The 21,476-nt window shown below is 38.8% G+C and overlaps 1 protein-coding gene across 3 annotated transcripts in view; it reads right to left on the reverse strand.

Moving 5' to 3' along the window:
* Positions 1-21,037, reverse strand: part of LOC127622967 (SLIT-ROBO Rho GTPase-activating protein 1-like) — a 134,255-nt gene extending 113,218 nt beyond the window's left edge. The window contains exon 1 of one of the 3 annotated variants that reach the window (XM_052097179.1): positions 20,523-21,031. In XM_052097179.1, coding sequence (XP_051953139.1) covers positions 20,523-20,592 — 70 coding nt within the window. In that variant the 5' untranslated portion in view covers positions 20,593-21,031. Of the gene's footprint in view, positions 1-20,522 lie in introns of all 3 variants that reach the window. The other 2 variants (XM_052097180.1, XM_052097181.1) reach the window with 2 other exon arrangements.
* Between the last annotated feature and the right edge of the window lie 439 nt (positions 21,038-21,476).

Here is a 21,476-nt window from a genome sequence, read left to right on the forward strand (position 1 = left end):
TCAGACATTTTAGCATCAGGTCCAACCAGAAGCGTGTTGGGACAGCAGGGTGGGAGACTCGGGTCAGAACGATTTTACCTAAAGAAAAGTTAACTTACCATTTCCAATTTCACTGTGAGATTAGTCTGTCCAATCGAATGGCTTGGTTAATAAGACAGTTCTTTTTAATCTACAGTGATAAACCAGAGACCAGTATAGACAGATTCTTGAATGAGTGACTTGAGAACTCAAGGTTTAGAAAATAACTAGATCCAACAGGACTAAGCAGTCTGAAATCAGCCCCACTGAGATTCAATTCAACATGGATAAAAATAATTTCCTCTTTAAGGCCAATAAACACTTAACTGCATACTCTCCATTCTAGAGCAATTAAAACCTCTCATCTAAGCTAGTTAACTCGTCTTGTGGTAATTCCTTTCAGGCAGTGCATTATGCAATAAGACCCATGAAGATTTACTACAAACTGCATTCTCAAAATGAAGCACTTCTTTTTTGGCAATGGCAGAACGTCACATGCAAACATGCACTGCTTCCCCATCTCAATTGCTCTCACTCAAGAGCTTCTCTTCTGGCTAAAAGGAGCAGCGGTACACGTGGATATAAGTGAGCGCAAAAACATTTCAACGTTCATAGTGTCAAGAGTGGTCTATTTTCGGTGCTAGCTGCTCTGTGTCCTTGAGTAACTGTTCTTTTAGGCAGAGCAATGCTCAACCAGGCTGTCAGCCCTGTTACTTCAAGCCATTATAAAACTGAACCAGGTCTTCTGGGAGACATGTCAAAGCGAGTGTGCGCCTGTTCCAACCAACCTGAAAAACAAAGACCTACATAGAAGTCCTACTGAGCAAAATACATTTTTCCATGAAATCCGCACTACCTTGCTGCTTTGTACAGCCAGTGCTGAGCCCAAATATTCAGGGTAGTTTTACACAAACATCAGCAGAAATGTAGATGGGAAAACTTGATTAACACAAGGGAGACTAGTGTTTCCTTGACCTTAGAAAACTCCCCCTCACTGAATTATCACAATGCATTAGAGGACATTTTTGTTGCGTGCGACAACCCGACGTAAAAAATGAATCATTTATTTAAGAGGATGACCACGGGATGTCCACAGTCACAGCATGCCAGAGGCTATACTGTACCAGTGAGAAAGGAAACAGGCAAGGGACAAACCACATAAAAGACTGCAAAATGGACAATCATCAACCTAACACACTGCTCCCAAAGAAATTTAACCACTGCGGCTCTGTGGCACACATCAAAACCAGGGCTGTTTCTAGCAATATGAGGTTGCTTAGGGCCCTCGAGACACCAGGGTGCCCCATAAAGCATACATTTTTTTTATTTATTTATTTTAAAATATTCTAAAAGTTTCAAGACAGACAGCTGTTATGGGTCAATTAGACAATTAGACAAGGGGCCCTCTTGTGGCACAAGGATTTCGCTTAGGGCCACCCATATGCTCAGAAACGGCCCGGATCAAAACCTCGCACTTTTAACATCCAATTAGCTGAACATAGCAACATTAGTTAAACCAATGGCATGAGTTTAGAACAGAACTACTTAGCAAAACTACCCATACATTGGATTAGGAATTTGAACAGCGATTTTTGCCAGGGATTCCATAGACTTACAATAAAGGGACTTGGAGGTGGGCTCTTTTAACTTCGCAACCACCTGAACACCCTAGCAATCCACTTTTAATCACTATAGCTTTTATTGTCTTTAGACTTGTTTTTCGACATGAAAATAGCCATGGAAGCTGGCATGGCATTAAATCACTACAGTTCAAATGTATGCTATATTTTCTGCATGCGAGTATATCTTGTGCAAAGGGCGCATTGCACAAATTGTATAATCAGCACAGTACGTACAGGCTGTCTGCATGCAGTCTAGTTTTTTCTAGCCAATTCTACAGGCCAATGTAACATCTGGATGGAACTTAAAGCTCTTGATCAGAAACCTGAATTAAGTTTTCAGCATGTCACAAAAGATTGTTTGAGGCTGGGCATTGTTAAAACACATGCTTCATCCACACAAACTAAAATGATCATGAGAGGGTTGTTCTCTGTGGTTCGACTGCAGTCATAATGTTTTGATTTGAGAGGGTTTTGTATTCTATACATTAATGATGAAGCCTCATAATAATCATCAACCACAAGCAGATGTATGTATAGACCATATGTAGCTTTGCGCATGGGTTAAAAGAAATGACTCTGAACAAAAGAGATGAACTGCAAAAGATGGTGCTCTATTAAGAAACTTTAACTTATGATGGATCTATACAAAACTACAACAGGCTTCTTAATCATCTCCCATATGTTAAAACAAGTGTTCATAATAAACTTCCTCCACAAGACTTCACTGCTCAGCGGGGGTCATGAAAATCACTGAAATATAAGTTGCAAAATTATATATATATATATATATATATATATATGCCAGTCTTGATGAAAAACAAAGATTATGCTTTTTATCAAGCTTTTTATCTTTTTAAACCATTATGTAATAGTATTTTGCAATTTGTTAGATGAATGTACATAACTACATTAGATCAATGTATCCATATTAAATCACTCTCCTTCACACTTTTTGTTATCTGCTAGACTGCTAACATTTGCCTTGAAATTAGCTACTTTGTCTCCATAAGGATAAGAATAACATTGGGAGGTCTTCAGTATGGATTTATAAACTTAATAGTTTTAAAACCTTTTTAATTCCTTTAGTTTTTAAAATAAATCATACTTGTGGGCTTAATAGTTATGTGCAGAAGCTTAAAACATTTCACTGAATAGTAAAAAAGCACCAATTTAAAAAGATAAAAAAAGGGTTTGAATAACAGGCTTTCCAAGTGGCTAATTTAGAAAAGAACTATGGTGCTCAGATTTGTATCAATAAATGGGCTTTTCATTGGGAGTCCCACACATCCATGGCTGAAACTACAGCCCTGTCTAAAGTTTCCCCCTCCAGGGAGGGAGCCGCACAGTCCAGGCCATGACACGTAAGATGGGCCTGTGGCCCCCTGAATCTTTAAGACTGCAGCTCACACCTTGACCACAATGAGGCTTTATCGTGTGGGAGAGCAGAACTCATGGCAAACAATTCTCCACATCAACTCTAAAACAGACCCAACCAGGGCAACATGATCACATCGAAAGTCAGCATGATGTTTCTGACAGTTCCGGCACCCTAAAATCATCCACATTATGCCGACTCACAGAAAAGCGGCATCTCTTTTCACACATTTTTGCACCAGCTCCAGTGTTTACGTTCTCCTGTGGTACGACTAGGGCTATGCACGTGACAAACATATCAGCTTACTTAATAGACATTACAAAACTTGAAATATATTTCTGAAATAATGTCTTTAATGGAGTACAATAAAGTATTTTTTAAAGTTTGATGCGCAATAAATGTATAATTTGTGCACACTCCCTCCATTGGACTTAAACCACCGTATAATACCATTCCATAAGGGCAGGGATTGGCCCTTAACCACAGCCCTAGGCGCAACTGAAAGCATGTTGCGTCAGCAGCCTGGAAGACCCGGGTCCGAATAATGTGTTAGAATCAGGAAGTAATCATGTTCGCATAATCAGTGACGAGCGCAATTCACTATCATTTTTACCTCTTACATTCTATTTTTACTCCACTGATGGTTACGTTTAGTTTTGAGGTTTATACAGTTTATAAAATATGCATTTCTCTTCATTGTATTACAGCCTGTACAGCTGAACTCAAGTTATTTCACAATTTGCTTTTGGCGTTCCTCTGTGTATATCTCACCCGGAAAATGGAGCTCACGCGTGCACATTTGCCTGACAACACTTACCAATTTTGGCCACCAAGGTATCGCATTTCGGTGAGCACAGACTGATTTCAGAAAAAAAAAAAAAAGTCTAGGTCTGAGTATCCTTCAGTTTCCATGTTGCGGATTTCTCTGCACACAGTATGCATGATGCACATTTCATCATCAGCATAGTCCGCATGGCCTAGATTTTCTCGACCCGCGGTCCTCGTCTGTGCGCATCATCGGCACATGTGCCGACCATACTAAAACCAGGGACTAAAAACGATATGTTATTTATTTCAGTTTGTTCCGAGCAAAAAGTTCAGAAGTTCCAGTTCAGAAGTTCCGCAGCCTCCTTTCCAACAAGTTACTAAAAACAAAATAAAAGAACAGTTAATAACGTTCTTCTTTAAAATTACAGTACTCTGCTCTAATGGGTGTTTGAAATACCAGTTGCCGTTTTGCGATGTTTTGCAATGTGGCCTTGAAAAACAAGCCCAAAATAAGCCACTTTCTTCACCAAAATAAGTGAAAATAAGCCATTTTTTTCCTTTGTGGTGGATTTATCGGCATAGAAATCATAAAAAGTAGTTAATTAACAGTTATGTATCATTTCATTTACAGATCTGCTTCTGACTCAAAACCTGGCAGCATTAAAACTGAATTAATGCAGCATATCTAACAATAATTCAGTGAAGACTTGGAAAAGTACTTTTTACCTCTAATAATGTTTTCCTTGTATCTGCATTAAATGTGTAAGTAAAAATTATACAAAGTTGTTAAAAAGGTCTTCATTCACAAAGGGCAATTAGGAAAAGAAATGTGCGATTCAGCAGTTTCCTTCGGGATCAAAACAAATATTTCATTTTCCGGGCAACATAAAATGGTGTATTTTCAAAAATGTATGGTGATAAACCCTTTTTTATTTGGTTTAATGAAAAAATTATCAGAACAAAGTTAACCGGTTATAACCATTTAAAAATACAATTTTCACTCCAGAACAATTGAAAAACACTTTGTTCTGGTTTTCGGTTAGTCCCTGAAACAGCATCACATAGCAGCTATAGTGGGCATGGTCAGAAGAGTATACTAAGAAAGGCAACAGTCGGCAAGGCGCGATCCGATCCAAAACAAAGCATAACCAGGCCTTTAACCTTCCATTTGTGTGTATGACTTTGCATGACCAACAACAACCCAAGGAATGACAAGTGCTTTAGTGGAAGGCCTTAGGGAGAAAATGCAGGTGCTGCAAGGATTGAGCAACCGATGATAAACAGTGTAATCAGTGTGGTTGCTAGGAAAACACATACAACCATCTGAGGCTTTTGATCTGTTGGGAGAACAGCAAGCAAGAGAAAGATTCTAATTCAACTGTGGCCAAAACAGAAAAACAGAGGGGTGAAATAAAATTATCAAAACTTGGTCAAAACAAAAATCAAAAATTTTAACCCAATATACAAAATATACCTTATTCACAGTAGTGACATATTTGATTTTTGACGTTAATGAAAACAAGGCTGTGAGGAAACATAACTTCAATAGCAAGGACTATATAAAGTTTAAATAAATAAATAAAGCTATAATTTTCCACAACTCATGTTTATTGTGTTTCTTTGTCAACTGCATTTTCTTTTAAATACATTTTTATCATTGTTTTGTCAGCGGAACGATCCAAAACACTTTAAACAACAGTCCAACCCAATGAAGAGTTGGCAATAAATCTATTTCTCACGGACTCGTTGACATTCCCCTCCAAAATTAAATATGCTGCAAATGTGAATAAAACATAAAATAAAAGTGAAGCAGATTCTAACTAAAAATGTTAGTGCTAGGAAAGTTCAAAAACAGGCCTTTTCTAATTTTGTATCTTGCTTCAATTGGAAATGTATTATATTATGTTTTCTTCATCTTATTTTTCTTTTTTTCCACCTAATGGAAGACAAAAGTGGTTATTGGGAAACCTTTTTTAAAAAAAAAAATGTTATTCCATTTTATGACATTAGTGGCCCATCAATAATACATCTTATGAATCTGATAAAAGAAACCATGCAAACTTGCTATGCCAAAGAAATGCACCGTCATGCGTTTCAAACGATTCTTCATTGCAGCCTTGATTCTTTGTTGCTTATCTTAATGGGCAATAATTGGCTTGTTGAAGCAAATCAAAGCTGACCGCACATTTCAGATCAGCTTCCATAATAAATGCATCCTGTTATGTAATCTAATTTGAAAAGTACAATCAATGCCATTAACAATTAGTCTACTTGATATGAAGCCTCATTCAACTTAATATATAAATGATAGCAATGATGCAGAACAAGGTTTTGCTTGGGGATCAGCCGAGATCAACGCAGGCCAATGGATGAGCTTTAAAACACACCAAAGTGATAATTCAAGCTAGAGATGCCCGATCGACCGGCCAGGAACCGGAATCAGCTGATTTTCTGCATGCTCTGCTCGGCCCGGACCGGTGACCGGCCGGTCAGCCTCACGTCTTTCCGATTCCAAGCCGGTCCGTTTTGTTGCCAGCGGACCAGGCTGCATGTAATCATGTCATTGGCGTGGAAGATCATCACTTTGAAGAATACATTAAGTTTGCAATTTGTAATGATTGTAACACCGTGTCCTAACTACACGCGAAGCGATAAAATTCCAGCGACAGCAAGTGTGTCTGTCCACACTAGACGCAACGCTACTGTGAGACGCCACACATCAATCAAAAATCACAGCCATTCAGAACAGCGTGTGGGCGGAGTCTGTGAAAGCGCACTGCTGGCCCGCACTCGCATTGGAAATGGTGTGCACAGCTCGGACTACTGTCATTGTCATTGCGACTCCCCATCCTGCCTGTATTTCAGTAGATTGTCTGGAATGACACCCCTGGATACAGGGACACAAATCGTCATGCCTATTCACTCTACTTTACATTGAAAATAAAGCGGAATTTGTTTTACACAGGTTGATGCGTCATTAGTAGCCTACTATAGCTAAATGCTACATTCATTCATTCATTCGCTGTAGATGAAAGTCTAAACTTAACTTACCATGTGTATTCAATGCTTCAGCTATACTTCTCCAGACGGAATCCTTTTTCCTGATGTCTTTGTGGAATTTGTGGGATTTATCGTAGAGAATTGAATGCCTTTGAACTTCGACAATCAGTTCCTCATCGTCCATGTTTGATGATTAAATATTCATGACATGCAGAACTTCCATCCAATGAGATCTCTGTGTGAGTGGATCTGTCAGCCGCGACGTCGCAGAAATAGGAACCGTTTCGAAATTAGAAACTTCGCGTGTCGCCGTCGCGTCTGGTTAGGACAAAAACTCTGATTAACATGGAAAAGATACCTTTTATCGCGTGTCGCGGCATCGCGTCGCGTGTAGTTAGGACACGGTGTAAGGCTAAAGTAAACCGCGGGGGAACCACCACAATAACTTTCGGAACAACAAACCTAATTTAGACACTTAAAACACCATCACCCAGCTTGAAAATGCTCATTTTAAAAAAGAAGCTAAAAAAGGGAAAGCGGCTAAAGCTAGCCAGAACTCAGAGCCAGCCACAATCAGCAGCCTCTCCTATCTTTCCTTGGTATGAGCAGCGAAAACACAGTGTCCGATATTAAAATCAATGCGACACACATTGCAAATGGTATTGTTGATATGGCTTCGGGATATGAAATTAAATTCTTCCGTCCAGCTGTTGTTAAATTTACGTGTGTGTGTGTGTGTGTGTGTCTAGGGTTTACAAGGAATGGTGTGAAAAGGGAAAAACATCCAGTATGCGGCAGTCCTGTGGGCGAAAATGCCTTGTTGATGCTAGAGGTCAGAGGAGAATGGGCCGACTGATTCAAGCTGACAGAATAGCAACTTTGCCTGAAATAACCACCCGTTACAACCGAGGTATGCAGCAAAGCATTTGTGAAGCCACAACACCCACAACCTTGAGGCGGATGGGCTACAACAGCAGAAGACCCCACCGGGTACCACTCATCTCCACTACAAATAGGAAAAAGAGGCTACAATTTGCAAGAGCTCACCAAAATTGGACAGTTGAAGACTGGAAAAATGTTGCCTGGTCTGTTGAGTCTCGATTTCTGTTGAGACATTCAGATGGTAGAGTCAGAATTTGGCGTAAACAGAATGAGAACATGGATCCATCATGCCTTGTTACCACTGTGCAGGCTGGTGGTGGTGGTGTAATGGTGTGGGGGATGTTTTCTTGGCACACTTTAGGCCCCTTAGTGCCAATTGGGCATTGTTTAAATGCCACGGCCTACCTGAGCATTGTTTCTGACCATGTCCATCCCTTTATGGTCACCATGTACCCATCCTCTGATGGCTACTTCCAGCAGGATAACGCACCATGTCACAAAGCTTGAATCATTTCAAATTGGTTTCTTGAACATGACAATGAGTTCACTGTACTAAAATGGCCCCCACAGTCACCAGATCTCAACCCAATAGAGCATCTTTGGGATGTGGTGGAACGGGAGCTTCGTGCCCTGGATGTGCATCCCACAAATCTCCATCAACTGTAAGATGCTATCCTATCAATATGGGCCAACATTTCTAAAGAATGCTTTCAGCACCTTGTTGAATCAACGCCACGTAGAATTAAGGCAGTTCTGAAGGCGAAAGGGGGTTAAACACAGTATTAGTATGGTGTTCCTAATAATCCTTTAGGTGAGTGTATATACACATTTATTTTTTTCGCCGGAGCACCACCTGAGTCTTCTCCTACAATCTACCAGTGATGCTTGATTCAACTTCCCGCGTCTACTGCCTGCACAGATATCAACAGAGCAGCTGGGTTTTGGTTGCCAAGTTGAGGTCACAAATTATTAGAAATTTGTATGATGTGTTGATTGTGTGTGTAGGATGCGTTTCATATAAGATCTGGCAACTGGACAACCTTGGAATAACATATTGATGTGATTATTCATATAATGTGGTTTGGGCCATACTCACAAATTATGGGAGTTTCCCGGGAGAAATAAAAAAAATCAGTATCGGCAGGTCAAACTTGTAAAAAAAATTAAAAAAATCGGAAATCGGAATTGGCCAAGAAAATTGCAATCGGTGCATCTCTAATTCAAGCTCAGTAGAAGTAGAATGATAAAGCCCAAGACTCTGTTTCATTAAATGTAAGAAACAGAGTGTTTATGGTCACCTTTATAAAGACCCACTCCACTTGACAACAAATACACTTCTCAGTTTCGGAGAGTGTAGGAAAGGTGGTAGGGCTGCTTGATTATGACAAAAAAAATCATAAAATCACAATTATTTTGGTCACTATTGAGATCACGATTATTTAACTTTAAATGTAAACTGCACTGGGTAGGGGAGGACGCTATTGTCATGTGATAATTATTTTATGTTATGTTTGGTAGTCAAAGAAAGCCTCTGTTGCCACCATTAACAGCAGAGGGATGCTCATAGTTCTATGGAATGAGATCAACTTTTTCATCATGTTATTGCAGAATGCAACATAAAATAACTACCGTTATTCACTGTACGATTATAATACATTAATACTTTTTAAATCTTCTAAAGTTACTCAGTCTAGAGCACTGAGTGTTTTCTTGTTATGGTTGTCTGATTAATATAATGACACACTAGACAGCAGCAGGTCTATTTGCTTACATTTATACTTACAAGTATGACATTTTAATATAAATCCACTTTTTTTTCTCCACTGTTTACGTTCACTTTATGAAATGTATTTGACTGTTCAGGTGCATTATCGCGGGCATTTTCAGCACACACAGATACGCCGCCTGCCAATCAAACAGGGTGCAGCTGTTACTAGATTACTTGCAAATTAAAAAATGATGCATTATTGATTACTTTCAACAGCAAAATAAGAATATGAACTAATAAGTGACACAGGCCTAGGCTAATCACAAATACAGCCGGTTATTTTTTCATTATTGATGTTTTAATCAGTCTGGTTGTCCAGTCGGATAAGTAAAATTCACTTTCGCTTGCCCCTTCAAAAATCCATTTGTACCGGACAAGCATTAATGTCAAGCCCGGATTAAATATTGTATTCAACATTCTATGATAATAAAAAATGTCTTCTGCAGGATAGCTGCAGTATAAATGTACATTGTTTTAAAGGAGTTTTAGATATTATTAAGACTAATCAAAAACTTATTTTGTTCCAGTGTATTGGGCTAAGACTACACTCTCTCACCTTTATGTTCACTTCGATCCATCTTTAAGTCACAAAAACAAACTTTGTATTCTAGATCAAATTGCCGATTTTCTTCATGATAAGATACACACAGTGAACGTGACACATACAGTGCATCCGGAAAGTATTCACAGCGCTTCACTTTTTCCACATTTTGTTTCGTTACAGCCTTAATGAATTCAATACATTTTGGAATAAGGCTGTAACATAACAAAATGTGGAAAAAGTGAAGCGTTGTGAATACTTTCCGGATGCACTGTATATTATGATTCACTACATCACGAGTCATCACGTTATAATCTAGCAGCAGCAATAGATAAGCATCTCCGCGCCAGAGTGTGCATCAGCCGGGACAAGACAATCTCTTCCCCAGTCACTCCAAGCAACTCCGACGCGATGCTGACTGAACAGAGAAATGCCAGTTTCAGAGTTTATCTTCATAACCAGCTGCCTTATTATTTTAACTTTAATAAAGGATGCTTTAAAGATATAACACCGGGGTGCTTCATTGCAAAACAAAATGCTGCACAATAATAGTTTTATCTTGATTATCTTTTTTTCAAAATCGTTGGAAGCCAAAATCGTAATTAAAAATAAAATGCGATTAATCGCCCAGCCCTAATAGGTGGAGAGAGGAGATTAGAAGAGATTAAAGCAATTAGGTTAAACTGGAGCTGGGACCATGACTTGAGACCTTCTGTGAGCTAGGAGAAATCTCTCACCTTCTGCTTTTTCTCATAACAGTGCTTTACTCAACAAAACTGTATTTAGGTCTGATGGCCAAAGAAAGCTCACATGATCCTTTATCTGAATATGAGCTGGGATGGCCATCTGATGCTCAAATACAGGGCTGTACTGATAAAATCATAAATTAATGTACTTTGATTATTTTTCTCACAATATTGCACTGACACATTAGATCTAAGTGGTGACATTTTTTATGCATTTATACATACATTCACATAATTTCATGCAGTTCAATTAATGAAGAAGCAGGTCATATAAAGCACAGACTCTGAAACTTCTAGTGTAGTCAGACTTGCATCTATAGGCCCTCTCACCTACAGTCCTGGTACTTTTCCCTCAGTAACTTTCTAGGTGAGAACTCTTATGAAGAACTGAACATTCAAGGAGAATTTTCCCCTGTTATATTCGCAATAACAAAAAGCAAACTCCGTAGTGACATCATCTATGATCAACAATTTCTTTCTGACAATGTTTGCACGTGCGTTTCAATAGTAACAACAACAAAATCAATAAAACCAATGGAGGATGCCCGGGATCAGAGCTACACTTTTGTTTATGAACTTTGGCTGCATCAGAAATTGTCAGCAGCTGCCTCAGCAGTTAATGGTTTAAACAACAGTGTTTTGGATGAATGGAACTCTAAACTGTTTAAAAAGCACCTTAAATCATTCTACCTTCATCCATCCTTATACAGTCTCTGAAGGCAGCATTTTCCAGTTTTCGGATGCAGTCAGATTCTTCAGGTTACAGTTAAACTGGGTGCATGAAGTGTCCGTGCGATGCTCCGTGCTGCAGCCAGAGGGAGAGGAGGCGAAAGCGTGCTTTAACCACAGAGCACACGCTGAACTCAGTGGATGTTGAAAATACACTATAAACCTATTTATCAACACAATCTTTTACAGTAAAGGCTTTTATGACTCAGCACAAATTACTGTACTGAAATACTATCTAATAGACTTAAAAGACATCTTGATGCAGGTTAAGCATGCAGTATCAGGCACGCAACACTTCTCTCATGTAAACTAGATTTAATGATGGTTTAGTGTATAATAAAGTTAAATTACCCACTCTCGATAAACATATGATTATTTATATCGGTCACCCCAGGAAAAAGTCGATGAAGTAACCCAGAAATCACTTTATTTTCTGTATAGTCACACAGTACAGATGCAATAAAAACTCAGATAGTGTCTCCCGATGAAGTCACAAACACACACAAAAGAAAGTCTGTGATTCTCTTTGTATACTTTGTTGTTGCCGTTAAGAGAAATTTAGTTAAAAATTTGCGCAATCCTCAGAGTAGCAGGCAAGCAGCTAGTTTGTTTACTAACGGTGGCTGTGGAGCTCCTCTCCTTTCTCAATGCATGTTTTTGACCAATTACAGGCTGCTGCATCTCCCAAAGTCACACAGTTCCTAAACGCCCCAAAAGTATCTACTCCGGAGTATGTCTCCTAAAACGTCTTCGAGGATCTATATAGTTCCTTTGGTCTGAAAGTGACAAAAAGCACCAGACCTGGGGAAAAGTACCAAAAACGGGCTTTAGTACTGCCAGTGGGACAGGCCCTCATGAGGCGCCATACTGACAGTGTCAAACGAGTCACAAATATTAAAACTGGTCCAATTCCAGCAGATTCACTCTCTGTGTCTGGCAGTTTTGCAATTATGATGTTGTGATGCATTGCTATGCATGGAATTGTGGCATATGTGGAGTAATTGGCTTAAATTAGGGTTGTGCCGATAGACGATGATATCAGGGATCGACGATAGTCAGAGATATCATCAATAGCTGATGCCTTTGACGATATCAAGACGATATTTGGCTCGATTTCCATTAATGTATTATTATTATTATTATCATCATCATCATCATCAAATTAATATTACAATTAATTTGCCCTGCCATATTTTCACATCGACATCACCGCATATAACCGACACTTGCGACACCGACACGCGTCTGAGGATTATAAAAATGAAACATTGAAAATGTTTTAAAAACAGACAACAAAACTACATCCCACATCATAATTAAATTGCAAGGTGATAGACCTATATTCATAAATTAATTCAAGAGTGCTTGTTGTAAAAGAGACACATCATTCTTATACAGTTTTTGCTTGAACCATGGCGAAAACGGCATCGTCATTCGTCTGCATTTTGTTTTCTTTGCATAGCATATTAACATAAAATTGTAATGATATTACTAATGATAATATTAATAGCACTGCAATAACAAGTTGCTGTTATCATTATACGATGAAAAATTATATAACCATCCATAACTCTGCAGTGTGGTTCTCCGGGATGAATGTCATTTCGAGACATTTTGCCTCCAGTTTCCAATCCTCCGAAATATAAAGGACTGTCACAGACATGTAGGGGGTCATGTTTATGTTTGACAACATCTGTGGTCAAAGCGACAAAGTCAGCCGCATTCAAATCTTTAGTTCCCTTGTTTTATTGTACAGATCGGGGATAGCAGTGTTGGTGAAGTACTTGTGCCCCAGCAGCTTTGTCAAAGGTTTGAAGTAGATCTCTAAAACTCAACTGTATGATAGGAGACCATCTCCTTTGTGATATAATTGAAGACAGCCGCTGTGCACTGGGCCCATATTTCACCGTTTCATTTGTACTTAGTGCTTTTTACACAAGCGCCGATGATAGACGGCTGACTTCGATCTTTGCCGACCACAGATTTTCTTGGTGCTAGTTTAGCAGCATCAGCATGGTGGTGGGCACGCAAATGTGTATATATATAGGGTTGAGACTCCTTCACAGGCACAACTCCCATGCAAAGTTTGCAAATTGCCTGTGTGATATCCACAGGCTTGCCTTTTGCGTCTAGTTTAAAACCTAAATATTGCCAAATAGGTGACGGGACATTTTGTTTATCTTTGTTCGCAAAATGATGGCCAATGATAAATGACCAAATAAGTAAATTATTGCCCCGCCCGATAATATCATGTATTGGCGATCACACAGGCTTACGATAGGACAATCTGACAATGAAGAAGATTGCACAACACTAGCTTAAATACTACAAAATTACCAATGGAAAAAAAAAATAATCTGGCACTTTAATGTTGTTCAATAGGTTTACAAGGGAAACCCTAACTTAAACTTGTAAACAAAAGCTCTTTTCTTTTTGTCATGTTCCATAACAATACCTTGACATTCACTGATACTGTTAAGGTTTGAGATAGTGGACTCAGGGTGTGACATGTGGGTGGAGAGAAGCAGAATTTTTATAGGGTTGAGAGAAAAGCACAGCATGCATGGAAAGACCAGGCAGGAGACAGGTTTAGTCTATCAAACAAGAGAGAGGGAGAGTGGACACAGATGGTCCCATCAATAACCCCCACTCTCTCCTCCACCACCAAGGGTGAACATCCACTCTTTGGGCACTAGAATCAAGCACAAAGGCTGGAGCAGATGGCAGGTATTTGGGGACCTGTGGGGAACAGTGGTACAGGATGACTCAGACAGGAAGTGTGGGAACTGTAATGAAAAGAAGAAAAAAAAAACAGTTCTGTAAAGAACATTTGGGGCAGTAAATCCGAATGACGTGTGTGAAAAGGAGGCATTGTTTAAATAACTTGAAACAGATTTTCTTAAGGTTCTTATTTGGAAAATGTTTAGAATATACAGTACTGTGGAAAAGTTTTAGGCACTTAAGAAAAATGTTGCATAGTGAGGATGTCTTCAGATATAATGACATAAATAATTTTCATTTATCTCTTAATGTCATACAAAGTCCAGTAAACATAAAAAAAAGCTAAATCAATATTCGGTGTGACCACCTTTGCCTTTAAAACAGCACCAATTCTCCTAGATACACCTGGACAGTTTTTCTTGGTTGTTGGCAGATAGGATGTTCCAAACTTCTTGGAGAATTTGCCAGAGTTTTTCAATCTATTTAGTCCATCTCAATTGCATCTGTCTCTTTATGTAATCTCAGACTGACACGTTGTTCAGTGGGGGGTATGTGGGGGACATGACATGTGTTGCAGGGCTCCCTGTTCTTCTATTCTAATATTTTCTGTTTGGAAAAGTTATGTTTGGAGTCTAACATTTATATTTCTTATTGACGCACTAAAGCTGAAGATATAAATAACCATCTAAAGACAAATGCTTTTGTGAAACATCTTATATGCCCAAGACTTTTGCACAGTAATGCAAGATATTAGCTATTTTCTGAGACATTCTAACTGCCATTGGTCAGCCAAACAAGATAATTCCATCCCAAACTCACACCTTTGGTTGAGCCACTGTTGCCGTGTCTTGTTGGTTGTGATGCTCTGACAAAAAGGAGCAATTTTTTTTATTGGCCAAAATCAATAAAAGTGATCCCTCCCTTATTAGCCAAAATAAATCCCTCGAAAGAGAAAGACCGGGTGCCTAAATATAATATATTGATTAAAAAAAAAAAGTCAATAGAACTTTCTTTGCAACTTCGCAGACTACACACAAAAACAAACAAAGTAGCGTTCAAGTTGCTAAACAAATCGTTCAACGGAAAGTCACTTCTTTACTGAATAGTCTTGGATTACTCATTCAGTTCATTTTTCAGATTTTATATGAATGGGACTGATGGCATTAACTAAAATGCCATTATCAAATAACACATTATGATGTTTTGATATTAACGATTGGCTTACACATGTATGCTCCAATTAAGAAAAAATCTAGAGAAAATGAATAATATACTGTACTGTGACCGTGAGCGCTACTCAGTGTTCAGTTGCATTGAAAATTTCACAAGCCTCAGGATAGCCGTAATAGTGACAGAAAGTCTACAAGATTGCTTGCACTTCATTGCACATTACTCAGGCCATTTTTAGACAATGAACTCACAGCTCTTTTAAAATTTAGCAAGACTGGTGTCACTGTGATGAAGTTAAAGTGGGATAACTTAAACTCACTGAAATAATACAAGATGTCTAACTGACTAGCAGTGATCACATTTCAAATATTTCTAAACCAGCGGTTCTGAAGTGGGGAGTCGTGACCCAAAATGGTCTGTTCTGACAGGATTGTGGACAGCAGGGAAAAAACAAGGCTAAATCGGAATAATAAAATGCAACTATATAATGCAGCATAGTTAGGATTAGGGCTGCAACTAACGATAATCGTTAGTTGATAATTTTTTTGATAATCAAATCATCAATAATCGATTAATCTAACTTTGATCATCGATTAATCTAGTGATTATTAGAACTATTATTCTACTATTTCAAAGATTAATCATTAGCTCTTTTGTATTTTTCATTGGATAATTCAGTTAAATTGTATTGGGACATAACGCGTCTCCACAAGCATTTAACGTGCTCGGGGTTGCCAGATAAGAGACGCAACACCCCCAGTTTGAGATTTATTCCGCCTAATGTAATACTTATTTTGTGCAATCTGGCAACTATGCACGCGAGTATGCCATTTCTATCTGAACAAACTTAGTGATCTGTAGTGCAATAGTCTGCTCAAGGGAAAGTGTTATACAGCTACACTGTGTCCATTCTTGAGGCTGCTTGTGATGCTTGGTGCTAATTTAGCAGGTAAACCTCAGTGAGTGATTAAATTCAATATAAAAGTAAATCTCAGCATCGACACACGGAGGGGCATGCGACATGCAAGCAAACGCAAGCCAGAGACAAGTATGTATATATATGTATTTATTATTTGTGCAATTTAGAAATATTGAAGTCCCTTCGCACCTGTATGTTAATCTAACTCAAGTATTAATTCGTAAAATCCACCACGGCAATAATTAGTTTCTCCTCCATTTTGTCTTCAGAACTATTGTTTGGTGAGAACCAAAGTTTACACTGTTGTGTTCTCTAGATTTTGCTAGAGAGGAGCACTTCCATATTCCAATAGGATAGCTCTGCCGTCATTGGTGTGCGAGTGTGTGCATGAATGGGTGAATGAGTCCGTGTAAAGCACTTTGAAAACCACTAAGGTTAAAAAAGCGCTATATAAATGTAGGCCATTTAACATTTATATTTTGTTGTTGATGAAAAGGCTATGCATCCAATAAAACTCATGCAATTCTTATTAATTTCATCATCACTTAGATGGTAACTGAATTAGGCAGATACCAACATAGACAGGTTACTTGACATGCCCTCATCCTCAAAAACCTAACTTAAATATTTCATTTTTAAGAAAATCTTTGATTACTTTAGTTCGAGAGATGTATAATGTGGGTCCTGAAGCAAAACCAGTTGAGAACACTGCTCTGAAGTCTATGACTATTTCTAGGTCACAACTCGCTAGAAATATTATAGAATAATGAACAAACTCACTACTACTCAACTGATGCCTCATTCAGCAGTGCATGAGATGCCATTTGTGTCTTATTGGGAAGCTGCGTTAGATGTAATAACATTTATGGGGGGAAATATTCTTGCACGACAGGTTGCGGACAGCAAGTAGGGGACAGCCAGTGAGTTGTGACCTGGTGCAATGAGAGGAATGCCAACTGTGCGACATCAAACAAACAATCCGGCAAGAGAAAACAATGGTATTGTGCTTTGTCAGCAGGCCCAGTGACCAGATAATATGTTAACTCATTTCTGCATTTGCAATGAAGTAACACCACTATGCTTCACAAAGTACAGCATAAATACACCTGTATTGTTTAGGTTATACTTTGTATTTTCAATAAAAACAATTATGTAATTGAAATACACTTCTATTTTGCATGGCATTCTTTCAGCTCAGTTGTGTATGTCTGAATGCAAAAAAAAAAAAAAAAACACATTGCGCTTTACTTTTAACATTTTCAAGGTTTTACTCAGCTCCCCCGACAGCCCTTACATCAGTGTAGCATCTTGGCACCTTTTAATGTTTTGTTCTGTTCCTCCAACATTGTTACATATAGTCAGTGTTGCACAGAAGACTTGCAGGGTTAAGGTTAAGGCAGGTTTGTGTTGATAAGACTGTCTGCTGGGTTCTCCTGCTGTTCTATGTGGAGTGAGAAGAAAACGTACCAATGGGGTCCTCATGCCTTTCATTCCTCGATGGCTGACCTAGCCTGATAACTCTAAAAGTTTCATGTGACTCATAATGGTGCTAAGGCAAAGAAGAGTCAGAGTTAAAACTGAAGATGATTCAACTTTTCCAAATTTATTGACCATGGGAACTAAGCAAAAAAAAAAAGTGAGTCATCCAAGACTATGTGACACATAACCTTTGTATTGAACAACTTTAAAAAGGTTTAATGCTTGATTAGTAATAGGAAGCACTCTTAAAAGTGATAGCCTAGTTCACCCAAAAATGAATTCTGTGATCATTTGCTTTATTGCCAAACAGTACTTTCTTTCTTTGGTTGAAGACAAAAGGAAATTTTTCACATTGATTGTATGGAAATGTAATAAAAATGGTGAATGAAGATATGAATCCCTAAAATTCTGGACAACATATCCTTGGAAATGTGTTCCACCGAAGTAAGGAAGTCATACATAATTGGAAGAAATGGATCATTTCAAGTAAGTTTTTAGGTGACATATCCCTTTCAAATTAAAATTAAATCAAAACTGACCCTACTGACTTTCTTAATACAAATGGTTGGTTGTTTTTGTGCACAATTCATTTTAGAAATAGAAGAAATAATGGTTTGTTTTTGCCATTTTTCAAACTGTAAGAAGTTACTCCACCCCTCAAATGTCTTTCCTTTTCAACTGATGTCACCAAGCCCCTGCCCATTCAAACACTCAAACCCCTCCCTTTCCAACCTCCTAGCTCCATTCTGGTAGATAACACCCACTTTTCACAATCCGTTCTCAATTGATAAAATCAAGTGCCACTCTACATTTTGGTGGTATCCTGTTACACTCAGAAATCCATCAGACTATGGAAGTAAAATGGGTTTGAAGGGTGTTTCATCTTGACTTTAAAGCTGGGCAATTAATAGCTGGTATTGACTAAATAATTTAGAACCTAAGCACAAATAATATGATGCATGATCTCAAACAAATGAAAGATCAGGAGATAAGAAGGCTGAGGAATATGCAAACACTAAGAGCACTTAGGACACAAGAACCTGGCATAAGCTGATAAAGAGGGATTCCAGGCACAGTTCCGAACTCTCCTCTCAGTCACAGTATCAAATTTGCATCAACCACAATGCTGCAGAAGTAGTCTATCCCAAAACATCCCAAGTCAGTTTGATGACTTCCTAATGGAATGGCCAAGTGACTGAAGCATTGTGACCATGCACAAACTAGTAGACATAATTTGAATCACGATGATGGCATTGCGGTGTACAAACACTTAGAAAGTGCATACAGCTTGCAAATGAGAAAGTTCATAAAAATGTTCAACTACGCAAAAAGATTAATTCATCTGTATCGGATATGAATGCCAACCTTTGGAACACAATACCACTGCCGTAAAACAACTGTCAACACGACGACACCAAACCTTATAAGTTTGTGCATGAACAGGTCTTTTTTCGGTAGTTGTAAAAAAAAAAAAAAAAGGCATGGCTGAAAATCTGAGGGGTGTATTCATGGTACAACCCCATTTGGCTTGGCTGGCAATGTTAATGAGTTGCTCTGCATGGGAGGATTCTGTGCATCATGGTGCTATAACAGTCTTAGTCATCATCATAGCAAGGGACTGAACATTCCTGCCAAATGAGCACTGCTGCTCCAACCAACACAATGTCATATTACCAGCACACTTCTCTCTCAACATAAATAGGCATTTCTGTCTGCACACAGCCCTGGAGAACTCAGCACCTTGGCATGATGCCAAATCCCTATGGTTACTCCAATGCAGGAACTGACTCTTTCCTGCGATGATGATGTTCATGAGATTAAAAGGAAACAGACCATCCAGCTTAGTATGCTGGAAAGTAAAAAGGAAAATATTTAAAAACTTTGGTTCTATGGTGACCTCAGTGGCGTAACTTGGATCTTGTGGGCTCCAGTGCAAACAAACTGTCAGGCCCCCTCCTTTGCAGGCCTTTGTCGTTTTTCATTACCCCTCTGGCCTGCGGTCATTATTATGGTTTCTATTGGTCAACCGTTGCGGGCCCCCACTCCCCCCATGCTCTAGGGTGACTCTGCCCTCCCTTTAGTTATGCCCCAGTGTGACCTTAAAGGAATAGTTTGCCCAAAAAATTTAATTGTCATCATTTATTACCCCCCATGTTGTTCCAAACACCTATGGCTTTGCTACACCTTTGACTAACACAATTCCATTACTTTTCCAGTTGTTTGTGATTCTTGCTGGAAATCCAAATATTTTTAGATTTCTGACCAAAAATATTAAGATCATCAGAGCCAACAACAACTTCCGAATATTCACTTCAAAAACATCCATAATTTTTTTTAAAGACCTGGGAATTAAAAATTTGACTTTCCCTGATATTGCCAGGTGTTCCATGACCATGCAGTGTTATGTCTGCTACTGCCACAAATAAAAATAAGACGAAGGCACTTTAATCCCTATGTTGGTTTATGTTTACTACACTGAACACTGGTGCTTAACGCAGTGTGTACAAACCCTAAATCACCAGATTACATTGAGCACGGAACAACATATGATAAGCTTCTACCAAACCTGTTGTTTGCAAAAACATTATATCTGATGTGCATTCTTCCAATTCTTTGCTCAAAACGTTCAATCTGTGCATCACATTATGATGCTTATTTCCCCCCAGTGAGCTGTTGCAGATTTGCTCAATGATTAAATAATTTCATTGCACCACTGCCTCACTTCCCAGCCATTCAACTACTACGTTTTATGGAAAAAGGCTCATCAAGACAAGCGATTCTTACCTTTGACTTGACTCTCGTACTCTACAATGATCTCCTTATCCTTTTTGAACTTCGGAAGAGGACTCGACATTTTTTAATCGTCCCACGGGGTGATCAATATTACAGAATATTTAATTTGTATGTGTTTAATTTCTCCCAAAAATGTTCAAAGTTGCTCAGGCTGAAATTCCCCAAAACACAACGCCATAAGCGTTCAATGTCCGCGCGCTCGAGTTCTGAATGATTCCGAAGAGTCGCCGTCAATGGAATCAAAGCTCAGAGTTTCCTGTCGGCGCCGCCACATGAGTCGCTCCCAAGCAACACTTTCCTTCGGCAAATGTCCACGGCTAGTTCCAACAACAGGCAATCCAACCCTCCGTGCTGTCTTTAGTTACCCGCCGACGGAACTGAACAGACAGAGCAACAACATAATGACATGTTATTGAGGGCTGGCGTGATTTTCAGCACCCTTCTGCGCGTCCGTGAGTCTGGTCGCCTGGACAGTTTATACGGATTCTGACTGACCTCAAAGCAGCTGGATAAGCAAGTAGTTGGAAATGGGAGGGATTGAAGGTGGAGGGGGTGCACGTTCTTTTCTAAACAGTTTCCTCTTAAAATACCTTTATGTTGACAGTAAAACTAAACAATCGAAGCTACTGCATCATAATCTTTTTTCTTATTATAAAAAAAATTAATTATAGGCCTACAAATATTTAAAACCGTTTCTCGAAATGTGTATTTGAGATTGATACATTGACAACGCTTCAAACCATTACTCTACAGTCCGAAAGTGCAGATAAGTTCTGACGAAGACGTTTCTAAGTTTTAAAACAGGCCCCTTGTTTGTAGTTTTGATGGCTTTCAGCATCTCACTTTACGGTAGTAACAACACGGAGCAATGCATTCCAGTGTGTTGTGTGTGGCGCCTACTGGCAGGTATACGCTATTACACCTAATTGCGATTCTTAAACTTCG

Source organism: Xyrauchen texanus, chromosome 29 (genome assembly GCF_025860055.1).
Source record: "Xyrauchen texanus isolate HMW12.3.18 chromosome 29, RBS_HiC_50CHRs, whole genome shotgun sequence".
Taxonomy (NCBI): domain Eukaryota; kingdom Metazoa; phylum Chordata; class Actinopteri; order Cypriniformes; family Catostomidae; genus Xyrauchen; species Xyrauchen texanus.